At 35.9% G+C, this 14,560-nt stretch overlaps 1 protein-coding gene across 1 annotated transcript; it reads left to right on the plus strand.

Annotated features, from left to right (window-relative positions):
- The first annotated feature begins 2,741 nt into the window (after positions 1-2,741).
- Positions 2,742-14,560, plus strand: cul4a (cullin 4A). The gene is made up of 20 exons (XM_059355000.1): positions 2,742-3,421; positions 5,124-5,239; positions 5,513-5,616; positions 6,066-6,135; positions 6,228-6,301; positions 7,054-7,216; positions 7,311-7,400; positions 7,507-7,589; positions 8,273-8,340; positions 8,745-8,863; positions 9,285-9,477; positions 9,593-9,697; positions 9,795-9,905; positions 10,176-10,261; positions 11,249-11,356; positions 11,513-11,626; positions 11,710-11,815; positions 11,904-12,076; positions 12,854-13,006; positions 13,665-14,560. Exons 1-20 carry the CDS (start codon positions 3,280-3,282, stop codon positions 13,758-13,760), a joined length of 2,274 nt encoding a protein of 757 aa, XP_059210983.1. The 5' UTR covers positions 2,742-3,279; the 3' UTR covers positions 13,761-14,560.

The raw sequence follows: 14,560 nt of genomic DNA on the forward strand, positions 1-14,560 counted from the left end.
TCACACCAGAATAAAAACCAGAGTTGGATGACAGGATCACACACAATCACAAGATCACATTTAGGTTTTCTTTGTTTCTTTTTGGTCCAAAATGTCGATCCAGTAAGTCAGAATAAAAAAATTAATTATTATTAGATCATATATGTGAGGTTGTGCTGAAAAACCCATACCAACATAGCATTTAAACAAAGGATTCAAAAATAGACAAAATAGCCCAAGACTCCATAGAGTTAATATAAGAATATGTTTGTGGCATCATTGTCCTTACATTTTTAGCACAGGTGCAAACAGTGGTGGAAAGTAACTAAGTCGCCTACATTTACTCAAGTACTGCAGATTTGGGTACAATTTTGAGGTACTTGTAGTGTTCTCAAGTGTTTCTATTGTATGCTATACTTTCTACTTCTACTCCACCTTAACTCAGAGGGAAATATTGATATAAAATATAAACCAACCAATAAAATCTGATGTGTGTTATAGATTAAGCAACCAGCAGCATATAAAATAATTTAAATTAACTCCACCTTCACCAGCTGCAGGATTAAAGTGATTAACACATGAATGCATTGATAATTACGATCCAATATGAAATTGGCCATTCTGCATAATGATTACTTTTACTTTTTGTACTTTAATTGAAAAACAGATGCTCATACTTTTGTACTTTTACTTCAGTACCATTTTGAATGCAGGACTTTTACTTAGAAAAGTATTTCTACATTGTGGTATTCCTAATTTTACTTATGTAATAGGTCTTAATTCTTCTTTCACTATTGAGTGAAAGAGTAAATATCAAATATAAAATGCTGAGGCCAAGCAGGAGCATTTCCACAATAATTCACCATAAAAGCTTATGGTTCCTAATAGTCCCATTTCACATATGTCATTTTGACATGTCATATAGAAATATAATAAGAGAATATTCTATTCATATGGTCTTAACATTAATAATGGATGTATTCCACTCCCAGGAGATGCCGGTGTTGTGAGTACTGGCTCATGTGAACAGCTCATGTGAACAGCTTAATGGAACAGAGCCAACATTAATGTTATTACTTCTACCTGTGCTTTTACTACGCTGCCCTACAAAGCCTAACTGCAGTAACTACATTTTTGGTCGAAATTGAGTTATAACTAAAAATTAACTCCTTGATGTCTGTTTTATCTTGTGACAAAGTTTTAGATTTCAATTTTGCTTATTTTCAGAGAAATAATGATATAAAAATTGCAGTAACTACAAAATCCAACTCAAAACCAAAGCAGACCGCAGTAATTGCACTTACTGCGGTCTGCTTTGGATATATATACGAATTTAAACATAAAACCAAAGCAGACCGCAGTAAGTTCACTTACGGTCATTGTGTTGAATAGTGAAGACAAGAATAACAGAAATTATAAGTCTATTTGATAGGGAAACTATCACTATATAGTGATTAAGTAAAAAAGTGAGATAAAATTATATTAAGACTAAATTATAACATAACTTTATAATATCAAGTCTAAAATACACAAATCTTTGAATAGAGTTGTTAAACACTTTTAAATACACTTATAACAAAATCAATTTGAAAATGTTTATTCACTGAAAACAAAATATAAAAGCTGAAAGAAGACAACAACATTGTAGTTACTGCACTCTGCTTTTGCATTACTATGAGAACCTTTTACAGCAATGCAAAACCAGAGTGCAGTAACTACATTTTTGGGGTCAAAGGTAAAAAAAATCATCATGATTTTTGAGCATAAAAATTACATCATCAATACATGCAGAAATAAGTGTCATATCACTTACCTACCTATAACCCATTTGGCTGGCCGGTTCAGAAACGTTCAAAAACTTTAAAGCAGTTTTTCTCAGTTTCACCCTTTGCGTAGTTACTGCAGTTAGGCTTTGTCGGGCAGTAACGGTGACAATCTACTGCTAAAATTAAACAAATTTGTTCCATTGGGACCTCTGTTTTTACCGTAAAATGTTACTGATATCTCAGCTTTATCTATTCATTTATATATTTTTGTGTATTACATTGCTGTTACTGTGAAGTGCTCACCATGACTGGGATTTGTTGGCCTAAATGAGTAATAAAATACAAACATAAAAAGTGTTCAAATTTTAAGTAAAAGCGTCAATACCCTAAAAAAGTCCTGCTTTCTAAATTTAACTACATAGCATTTGCCTCATTCTATACTTACACTAAAAAAAGGGAAAGTTCTCATTATGCAGAATGGTCTACTACAGAATAATATATGCAATACCATTAGGCTATTATAATTAATTAGTGATGCATTAATAGGAAAGCAACACTAATAATCACTTATACTGCACCTGGAAAGTTGGCGATAATTTCAACTTCTTTATATACCAGCTTGATGTATAATAATAGATCATAATGTATTAGTGTTTTATATTTGGTATTGATAATCTGAAAAACAATGGTGGTCAGTTAATTGCACTACTGCAGTTTTGCACCAAATTATTCTTATAATGTATAGCGTTTTATTATTTGTTTTATATTTATTCTATTTTATAAGTGTATCAGTAAGTATCAGTGTTTAAGAGTGACATTTTAGTGTCAGTGATGCACAAAAAATATTTTTTTATTTTATACTTATGACTCACAATTTCAAAGCTTTGAGTGATTGACATCTTCTTTCGGACTAAATTAAGTGTTGTTCTGCGCAGCATAAATGAATATAATGAGTTTATTCAATGTTTTGAAAACTGAGAGTGAAAGTCCGAGCTGTCTCTGAACGCCACTCGGGCGCTTTTCACCCAGGATGCACCTGTCCAACTGAACTGTGTGAGAAAAGCCATTTTGTTGTGCTAGCTAGCTCTGTGGGCAAAGAAAGCCACCAAATAATATGGGTCTGTTACATCAACGCTAACTATGTCGCTTTTACGTGTTTGTTTTCTGTCGCGAAACACAATAATTGAACTCGTTAAAATCCGTAAGTAGTCGAAAGCGGCATGGAGTAGCCTAAAGAGAGAAGCTAAAAGAGGGGAAGACGAAAGAAAGCTGTTAGCTAAAGTGTGCTGCAGTTTCACATAACACACTGTTAGCTAGCTATCTGTTTACTTATGTTGTCTGATTAATTAGTCAGTGTTTGTTTGTAAATGTGTTTTAAAGACACTGCGGCTGTCCAAAGACACCAGGATCAACAAAGAGTCTGTAGCTGGCAGTAAACAAACAGGCGACTGGACAATCATCAGTAACTTAGCACAAAAAAAGAAAGAAAACACACTTGAAGAATACAGCGTTAAGCCAAAGCGCTAATCTGATAATGGCAGAGGACACCCGACAGGACAAGAGAGCCAGCTTCTCCGCTATAACGGAGCACAACACCAACGGGATGGCCCGGACCTCCGCTGTGGCCTCAAGCAAAAGTGGCGCTTCAAAGAAATTAGTGATCAAAAATTTCAAAGGTACTGTCTCTGATCGATTTCTCCCTCCTCACTTATCAGTTAGTTACATCGATCTCTCTTCCTGATACAACAGAGCATGTAACTTTTAACACAGTAATTATCTTGCGCAATAATGTTGTTTCATGTGCAACACATATTACATTTTAACACCCATTGCTTTACCTACTGCCAGCATTGTGTAATATCACTGATATAACTATTGCAACACCGTCACGTTCTGTCTTATTTATTCCCTATTCTGTGTTTATTATAGTAATTTATAGTATTGTTTTTTTACCTTCCACTGATAGCTTATTGTAAATATTTTTAATTGCATGTATAAGTGAGCTCCAATAGCATTTCATTTTAGAAAGATAACAGTAACAAAAGATATGTTATCTATCTTAGCTCTTACTGTAAAAAAAACTTGTCTTTCTATGGATTGTATGCGTTTTTTGACTGCAAATATAAAGTACAATTAGTTGAACTAAATGTGGCGTTTTTGTAATCACGCATGCGTATATTATTTGTATTATAATATCATATTATACTTATATATTATAGCATACCTTGTATACATTATCTTCTGTATAATTTCTATATTATATATCTATACATACAACAATCTATTTTCACTAATGTGTAATATCTGTGCAATACAAATATTATCAGGTAAAAACACGTGCAATATTAATAACATCCAAAAGCACATTTGCAACATAATATGGGAATACTCCTTACAAATCTAAATAAAACATATAAGACCGTTTATGTGTGCTGAACCAATCATTGAGTGATTATTGTTTGGTCAAGCTTTTATTCACAACTCACAAATTAATAAAACTGACATATATTGCTTTCAGCACTTTTTTTGTCAGCTGGTCAGATTTGATACATAGTTGTGTGCAGTCGCATGACAACTTGTGATAGGCTTTCATTATTGTTTACAATTATTGTTTTGCAGCTGTACTGTTTTATTGTGTTTAGATATGCCTTAGCAAGGTCTGACATTGTCTGCCCCTCCTTGACCTGCATCGAGGTGTATTGTTCTCGTACCTTTTGGTGCATGATGAAAATTATTAACTATCTTACTAATATATAGTCAGCTAAGCAGGCATGTGTAGATATATATATGATACTAAAAAAACACATTTCATTGGCTACAAAGACTCAAAAACAAGTTTAAAGTAGTTTTGGAGAGAAAAAAATGAAAACTTGTAGGTTTTTTTAAGACTATATGTGCATACCTCTTCAGAACAATAAATGTAAAATGTATTTACTATTTAAACACTTTGTGAAAAACGCTGAATCTTCACCTAATGTCATGAACAATGTGTACGTACTTTCTTAACTTTAGGTTCAAAGTATGAGGCTTTCCCTAGTTCACTGTTGGATAATGACCATGAAAACTAATATCATGTTGTATCCATCGGCCTTTTGAACCAGAATATATTCAGGACTGTCTATTGCAGATGAGGGGTAAAATAAGATCTTTCTTGGAGAAACTTTTTTTTTCAACTTTTAATGCCTTTGAAAAATGGACACTGGACCATAATCCATCAGATCTGATGGTCTACAACTGTGCAATTATCATGTTTGTGTTTAGCTATGGTCTATACAAATTCTAATATTGTTTTATTTGCATTAGTTACTTAAAGTAGGCTCGTTTGTTGGTTCCCAATTTGTCTAATAAACATTATTGTTTTCTTTTTTTTGGGAGCAGACAGGCCAAAACTAGCCGAGAACTACACTGAGGACACATGGCTGAAGCTACGAGATGCAGTGGGAGCCATTCAGAACAGCACCTCTATCAAGTACAATCTGGAAGAGCTCTATCAGGTTTGCTTATTATTTATTTATTTATTTTGTAATAAAATACTGATTTCAAGTTAATTTCAGTGCTGGGTTAAGGTACTAGTATAAGATAAGAGCCAATCTATCACATCGTAAGTATAATCTCTAATTATAGATAGATACTGTTTTTATCGGCATACATTAACATGCATATTTAGTTATTATGTAGTTTATGCATTAATAGTTATTATATGCATTGTTCACAATTAGAAATGTTGTTTTCACTCTGTCTTTTCTCCTTGCCTCTCTTCCCTGAAGGCGGTAGAAAACCTCTGTTCGTATAAAGTCTCCCCCACGCTGTACAAGCAGCTACGGCAGGTCTGTGAAGATCACGTGCAGGCCCAGATCCACCAGTTTAGAGAATATCCTTTTTTTGTGTGTGCACCACCACATCAGGCATGTTATGAGTCAAATCTTTGGAAACGTTTACTGATGTCGGGATAAATAGGATGCATGTTTATGGTCTTGCATTTTCAATCATGATGCATTGGGAGAGATAGACTTCCTTGAGAGTTTGTAAGTTACCCTGTATGTTTGCATGCTGTAAATTGTTTTGTCTGTTTTGCGGGGAATCAGACCTGGGGACAGACGTTAAGAATAACTATGCAGAAATTGTTAATATTATTGGTCTCATTTGGTTATATAGATCATACATCAGCATCAGTATTAACTTGAGACTGTTTCTTAACCAGTTAAACATCTGTAGTTGTAGTTTTAAATGCAACGCTGCATAAGTTATTTTCAGATCAGAGAAGACAGTAGACTTACTAACATTAGTGAATAGAAGATATTTCCTTAACATGGAGCTCACAGAGTCTTTGGACAACCTTTCCTTCCTGAAGCGAATGAATCGCTGTTGGCAGGACCACTGCAGGCAAACTGTAAGTTTAATGTTTGACATACATGCATATTAATATTGTCCTGCTAATAGGAAAGTATTCTTTTAAGACTGCTTTTGTTTTTCTCTTTATAGATAATGATCCGAAGTATCTTTCTCTTCCTCGATCGTACCTATGTGCTTCAGAACTCCCTTCTTCCATCCATCTGGTAAAGTCACAGTTTAAGCAAATTATTCATTTTGTTAAAGGGATAGTTCAGATTTACGGGGAGGGGGCATGTGGACCTCCATCTAGTGTAGATCAGTGGTTCCCAACCTTTTTCTTGAGGGACCCACATTTTTACCATTGTAAACTTTGGCGTTTAGTTGTCTGGTGTCACTTCAGCTTGCAGGGTTTCAAACTTTCATTTGCAAGTTTCTCACTGCAAAAGATGCATTCGGCTCTAATTTTGTCCATTGCTTCTATGAAGCCGAACTTCTTTTTGAGATATTCAGCATTCTCGTCTCCCTGACGTGTCGCCATTTTTCCATTAGCTCTCTGTTTCTGTTGCTAGGTGAGGTTACCTCTGTGTATACTGCAGGAGGGATGTTACACACGCTCTTATTCTTGTGAAATATAGCCTTTATTTGTAAACTTTTCTATAGTGATTTTTCTCTTTAAATAAATGAATAAACGTTTAATGTAGCCCTTATTTAGTTGTTTTTGTCACACTAATGAATTAAATGCTGAGTCATCTATATTTAACACATTATAATGAATTACACCCCTTAAAATCAAGAGGGCTTCGGGACCCCCTGTGGATCTTTGGCGCCCCCCTGAGGGGGTCAGGCCCCCCTGGTTGGGAATCACTGGTGTAGATAATACATTATGGATAAATACCTCATACAACCCTGCGTCAATAAGTCTGAACTATCCTTTTAAGGTGTACTCAGGAGGCTGATGTTCATGTTCATGTTGCAGGGACACAGGGTTGGAACTGTTTCGTACCCACATTGTGAGTGACAGTGCAGTTCAGAAACGCACAGTAGATGGCATTTTGGAGCAGATAGAACTTGAGCGAAACGGAGAGACTGTAGACCGGAGTCTGATCAGGAGCCTGCTGGGCATGCTGTCAGACCTACAGGTACCTAATCTGTTTATTACCAAATTAATCAGTGACAAAAAGTATATATTGCTGTTTTTACTTCCTCCTGACTGTCTCACTTTTGTTTACAAAGGTTTACAAAGATTCCTTTGAGGAGAGATTTTTGATTGAGACCAATCGTCTGTATGCAGCAGAGGGACAGCGGCTGATGCAGGAGAGAGACGTGAGTGAGACTATTAATGCACCTGTGATTTATTCATAGGTTACCTGTCACACACTTAATGCAAAGGATGTGATTCTCATCCATAAATGTGTGTGTATGTGTCCAGGTGCCTGAGTACTTGCACCATGTGGCTCGCCGGCTGGAGGAGGAGAATGATCGAATCATGAGCTACCTCGACCAGAGCACTCAGTAATTAGTTTCTTAAATGTTCACATGTGTTATAGCGTATCACTGACAAAATCATGTCAGTGTACAAGATAAACATTATTCTAAAATTAACACCTTCAAGAAAAACTAACACCTTGTTTGCATAACAGGAAAAAGAGTAAAGTAAATATAAGTAACTATTAGTCATAAATTCTTTCCAAACATTAAAGCAGGATGCACCTTTTATAAAATACCATTAAGTCTCTCTTTGAGGTGTCACTCAATATAAATACAATGCACTGGTGTATTTCCATTTGTTACATTACATTTGTTTTATAGAGAAATTGTGCATCATAGTGTCAACTGACTGCCTACATGTCTTGTACAACAAACTACATTTAGTGATTATCATACATCATTGTTCAACATCTTCTAACTAATTGCTTATATTTTACTCTGTCTTCTTTCCTCTTTGTTTTTTAACTCATCACATAATTGAAAACTATGTAGCTCTCCACAGTTAAAATGATGTTGTAATAGTGTAAAATCAACCTTCTGCAAGGGTTAACATAAAAGATCAGACCTATTTGAACACTTTTTATATAAAACAATTAAACACGTGACCCCAGATCTTTAGTTGTAACCCCATTTTTTTTTTTAAATATGTATGCATTTTTTCCACCTTTTGGAAACTTATTCTCTTTTTTTGTCTCATTATTTCACAGGAAACCACTTATTAGCTGCATTGAGAAACAACTATTAGGAGAACACATGACTGCAATGCTACAAAAAGGTAAGTCTGCTCGGAAGACTTTAATAAGTTGTCTACATCTGCGTGTATGTTTGTTTGTTGAAATATATACTCTGAGAATTTGAGAAGATTGTTGTGTGCAATTTTTATTGAACTGTGCTAGAGGATTATTGATTTTACTCTATGGTTATTTCAAGTCTGTACTTTGTACTGTTATTCATCTGGTTTCAATTACATTGTGAGGTGTCCTACCCTCAATAAATGATGCACGGTTTTGTTTGCTGCTGTAAAATAATGTCAGCTAATCTCTTTGTACAGCTGTACTGTACACATCCATTATTTATTTATTTGATTAAATTTAGTCAAAAATGAAATCGTTAAAAGCAGTTGAATTTTTTATTGTTCTAGTATGAACATGCAATAATAGTGACATGTTTTTGTGTCAGGTCTGGGCACGTTGCTGGATGAGAATCGTGTCACTGAGCTGGCTCTCCTCTACCAGCTCTTCTGCAAGGTGAAGGGAGGACTTCCCACACTGCTGCAGTTCTGGAGGGATTACATAAAGGTATACACATAACTCAACCAATTTATACATAGACATTAGGGTTATAACGGTGCTTGTATTTGTAATGAACTGTCACACTCTGATCCAGAGCTCGGATTTTACTACGTCATGCTAGGTGTGATTTTATGTGAACAGAAATAAAGTTTCTTCTTAATGTTTCATTGTAGTTTACCAAAGTTGGAAGTGGGCAAAATTTTACCTCAGTCCCCTGCAAAGGGATTATGTCTGTCTTTGACATTCAAAACTAAATTAGTAAATTTAAAAGCATTGCATTTGTTTTTTCCCACATGAACCAAACCGTGACTTCAGTGTACCGTTACACTCCTAGTAGACATACAACAAACAGCATTACCATCAAGAACATTTTTCCCCATGTTTGATAAATGCTTATACACATTGTTGAAACTTTCTCTGGCCGTAGTCCTTCGGTGGAGAGATTGTATGTACTCCAGAGAAAGACAAGGATATGGTGCAAGACCTGCTGGACTTCAAGGACAAGATGGACAACGTGGCCCAGAGCTGCTTTACACGGAACGAGGGATTCATCAATGCAATGAAGGAGGCCTTCGAGACCTTCATCAACAAGAGGCCCAATAAACCTGCTGAACTTATTGGTGCGTCAGGCACATAAATTACATGTCTGGGCAGCTATGACTCATACATTTTAATGTGGTTTTCATTAGTTCCAGCATGTGATAATTGCTCTTTTGGTGATTTCTTCCCAATTAGCTAAATACGTGGACTCAAAGTTAAGAGCAGGGAACAAGGAGGCTACAGAGGAGGAGCTGGAGAGAATCCTGGATAAGATAATGATAATCTTCCGTTTCATTCACGGTCAGTCACTTTCACACTCAAATAGTGTTACTAATGAAGTTACTATGAAGTACTACTCTCTGATGAGACCGTTTGATCTCTGTTGTCTCCTTTTCAGGCAAAGATGTGTTTGAAGCTTTTTATAAAAAGGACTTGGCCAAGCGTCTGCTAGTTGGCAAGAGTGCTTCTGTTGACGCAGAAAAGTCCATGCTCTCAAAGCTCAAACATGGTGAGTCAAAAGTCTTCTGTCTCCAATTAGCAAGTTGAATGCTTGTGTTAATCAAAGTCCTCATCTGACTTGTGCATTAATGGTAAATGGCTGTATTTATTTACAGCGTAGCAGAGTTTGATTCAAATCATATGCTAAGTATTACAGCAGATGAAGCATGAAAGTACAAAAGTTAAATACAATTTGAGAGAGTCTATCATGAGTGCACATGCGGTGTGATTGTGTGAAAACAAGTCAGTCGTGATGTTTTGTGGTTTTGACTTCCTCCAGAATGCGGAGCAGCATTTACCAGTAAGCTTGAGGGGATGTTCAAGGACATGGAACTGTCCAAAGACATCATGATCCAGTTCAAACAGGTACTTTCAGTCTCTGAGCACATACGTACGTTTTAAAAACTTTATATGTATTGGTTTTTAACACCAAAAGAACACACAGTCATACATACACTGATGTTTGTAAACGATCTGACTCCCTCAACATCAAATATTCAGGGGAATATATATATATATATATTATATATATATATATATATATATATATATATATATATATATATATATATATGTATATGTATGTATGTATGTATGTATGTGTATATATATATATATATATATATATATATATATATGTATGTATATATATATGTATATATATATGTATGTATATATATATGTATATATATATGTATGTATATATATATGTATGTATATATATGTATATATGTATGTATGTATATATATATGTATGTATATATATATATGTATATATATATGTATATATGTATGTATATATATGTATATATATATATGTATGTATATATATATATGTATGTATATATGTATGTATATATGTATGTATGTATATATGTATGTATATATATGTATGTATATATGTATGTATATATATATGTATGTATATATATATGTATGTATATATATATATGTATATATATATGTATGTATATATGTATATATATGTATGTATATATGTATATGTGTATGTATGTATGTATATATGTATATATATATATGTGTATGTATATATGTATGTATGTATATATATATGTATGTATGTATATGTGTATATATATGTATGTATATATGTATGTATATATGTATATATACATATGTGTATATATATGTATATGTGTATGTATATATATATGTGTATATATGTGTATATATATATAAAATAATATATTATTAAGACACATTTACAAATCATACATGTTAAGCTCTTAAATATTGGTGCCATGTTTACAGTATGTCTATGCATTCCTCTGTGCTGTATCATTTAATGCATTTTTCATGCATAATTGTAATATTTATGATATTTCTACTCAGTATATACAGAACCAGAGCGAGCCGAGCAACATCGAACTTACCGTTAACATCCTCACTATGGGCTACTGGCCCTCATACACACCTATGGAGGTCCACTTGCCCCCAGAGGTAGGCACTGCTCTGTTTGGGTGCTGCTCCTTTGTGCACACAATACAGAAATTCACTGTGTTTTACTGATTATTATTCCTCTTTATGTGGCAGGGTCATCATCTGATCCTTAACAGACTGTGTTGGAACAAATTGAATCTCTTTCTGTTTTGGTAGATGGTAAAACTCCAGGAGGTGTTCAAGTTGTTCTACCTGGGGAAGCACAGTGGGAGGAAGCTGCAGTGGCAGCCCACACTGGGCCACGCTGTACTAAAGGCGGAGTTCAAAGAGGTAAGGACGTGGTGCATCCTAACAGGGCGTAGAGGAGAGTCAAACTGGTGTTAGAGAATGTTACGACATGTTTCATCCTGCAGGGTAAGAAGGAGCTGCAGGTCTCGCTGTTCCAGACGCTGGTGCTGCTGATGTTTAACGAGGGAGAAGAATTCAGCATGGAGGAGATTCGCACTGCCACCGGCATAGGTTACACACCTCTTTAAACTTGTAGTGCTACTATTCTATTGTGAGAGAGGCACCTGCTGTATGACATTCTCTCTGTCATCCTGCACAGAGGAGGGAGAGCTCAGGCGTACACTGCAGTCCCTGGCCTGCGGGAAGGCCCGCGTCCTCAACAAGAACCCTCGAGGGAAAGACGTGGAAGATGGAGACCGTTTCAATTTCAACAATGATTTCAAACACAAACTGTTCCGCATCAAGATCAACCAGATCCAGATGAAGGAAACGGTAAAAATCATGGCACATTTCTTCTCTTCACACTCCTTCTCTGCTGTTTAGGGATGGGAATCGAGAACAAGGTCCTAATTGTTCGATCCACTGGAAATGTGTGCCACATACGGCATGTTATTCTGACACACTTTGCAAAACAATGACGTCAAATAAGAAAGAGTAATGGTGGAGAGGAAGAAATAAACTAAGGTTTGGCTTCATTTCACGAAGAAAGATGACAACAAGTGCTGCTTTAATGTCTCTAAAATTATTATTTCCAATAAGGGTGGAAACACCAGAAACATACTGAAACATCTTTCTAAACAACATGGGCTTAAATTGAAGGAATGTCAATGTATTTGACATGCTATGCACGAGTGCTACTACTTTCCAACTGAGCGGCACATACATAACAGAGGATAAATATCCTGTTTATTATATTTATATCCTGTAATAACATTTAAGCCATGCAGTCGGCTAGCAGACTTTTTTCAATAAGAAAAACCAATAAAAACAAATGCTGACTCATTTAATCCAGTTTAGATGACGACGCACAGACTGTTGCTACACACAGCAGTTGCGTCGTGCTGAAAACCTGTGTGGGTCTACTTGTTTCCCATACAGAACATTGATCAGGAAGGAATCTGACCATTGAGCAGACTTGATAATGGCATTGGTATCAAAAATATTATGAATTCCCATCTCTAATGCTGTTTTTTTACTTACACCTTACATGTTCTTTTCCTATGTAAAGGGACGATTCTTATCCATTTCGTAAACACATTTCCCTCACAGGTAGAGGAGCAGGTCAGCACCACAGAGCGCGTTTTCCAAGACAGGCAGTATCAGATCGATGCAGCTGTGGTGCGCATCATGAAGATGAGGAAGACTCTCAGTCACAACCTACTGGTATCAGAGCTCTACAACCAGCTGAAGTTCCCTGTGAAGGTAACGTATCTTAACCTTTGTATTGTCATTATTTAGATCCCCCCCCCACATAAGGTTAACCATTTATCAGGCAAAGAACTATATTTGGTAGTTAGTCAGGTAATATTTCGAGAAAAAGTTGCACATTTACTAGGTCAAAGTGGCAAACGTACAAGAAAAAAAGTCGCAGATTTAAGAGATTTAAAGTGGCAAATCTGCACAAAAAAGTCGCAGATTTACGAGAAAAAAGTGGGGAAAAAGTAACTTTTTTCTCCCAGATTCACCACTTATATCTCATAAATCTGCACATTTTTTTCTCGTAGATTATTCCACTTTAATCTCGTGAACCTTTTTCTCAAAATATTATTTTCGTATGTTTTTTTTACACATTCTGGCAGTATGTAATATCATCCAATATTCTCTGGGGTTGAAATTTGGAATCTGCAAGTATTTCAAAGAGTGCCCTATTAAGGGTTAAAGTGGTGAATCTGGGAGAAAAAAGTTGCTTTTCCCCACTTTTTTCTTGTAAATCTGCTACTTTTTTTGCGCAGATTTGCCACTTTAATTTCATAAATTTGCAACTTTTTTCTCGAAATATTACCTGAAGTTACCAAATATAGTTCTTTGCCTGATAAAGGGTTAAAGGTCATCAGCATCTGACATGTCTCCCTCTCTACAGCCGGGCGATCTGAAGAAGCGGATCGAGTCGCTCATAGACAGAGACTACATGGAACGTGACAAGGAGACTCCTAACCAGTACCACTATGTTGCCTGAAGGGACGCCACTGTTACGCCACGCTTTCTTCACAGCAAGCAAACAGCTGGCCCCCCCAAAAAACAGCATTACAGCCCTTCAGCCACCCGCCTCTCCTCTGGTGCCCATCTTTCCCTCCATCCACGATCTTGGACGCAGCGTCCAGAACACACAGAGCTCCAGAGAGACGAGAGAGACTTGGCTGTACTGTTCCCACTCTGCGTTACCTTCAGTGGGTCGGGGCTGGAGGAGTGGTCCGGGTTGTTGATGGTTGATTTCTGTGACTTACAAATCTGCTAATGCAAAACTCAACTGAAAATAACTAGCACTTTCCTCTGTTTTTGTTCTGTTTTTTTCCCTCCCGGGGATTTGGATTTTTTTTTCCCCCTCCATCACAACCTTCTAAAATCACTTATTTTCTACTATAGTTGGTTTGTCTTGAGTTTTAAGATTTTTTTTGTTTTAGTTTTTTTTTTTTTGTTCAAGAAGTTCTACTTGTGAATGGCTGCAAAATCTGCTGAGTGTAAACCTAATTGGTTGGTTGCTTGATTTGGCGGAGAAATGGTTATTGAGGACAAGAAGAAACTTGAGAAGGACAAAGTGGGCCGGACATGTTTGGGTCGGAGAGAAGGGTTTCTAGCTTTTTTAACACAGAAGCTAAAGGACATGCAGGCAAGCCACTTGGGTATTTCTTTGGGTATCTTATATGTTTTGACCAAAATGTCCAAATGTCCAATGTCATGTGCTGACGTTTTTGTAGATCAGATTGTATTCTATGTAAGAGTGAGAAAAGTGAAACTGAATAAATGGATATTTAATGA

This window comes from Centropristis striata, chromosome 2, assembly GCF_030273125.1.
Source record: "Centropristis striata isolate RG_2023a ecotype Rhode Island chromosome 2, C.striata_1.0, whole genome shotgun sequence".
Classification (NCBI taxonomy): domain Eukaryota; kingdom Metazoa; phylum Chordata; class Actinopteri; order Perciformes; family Serranidae; genus Centropristis; species Centropristis striata.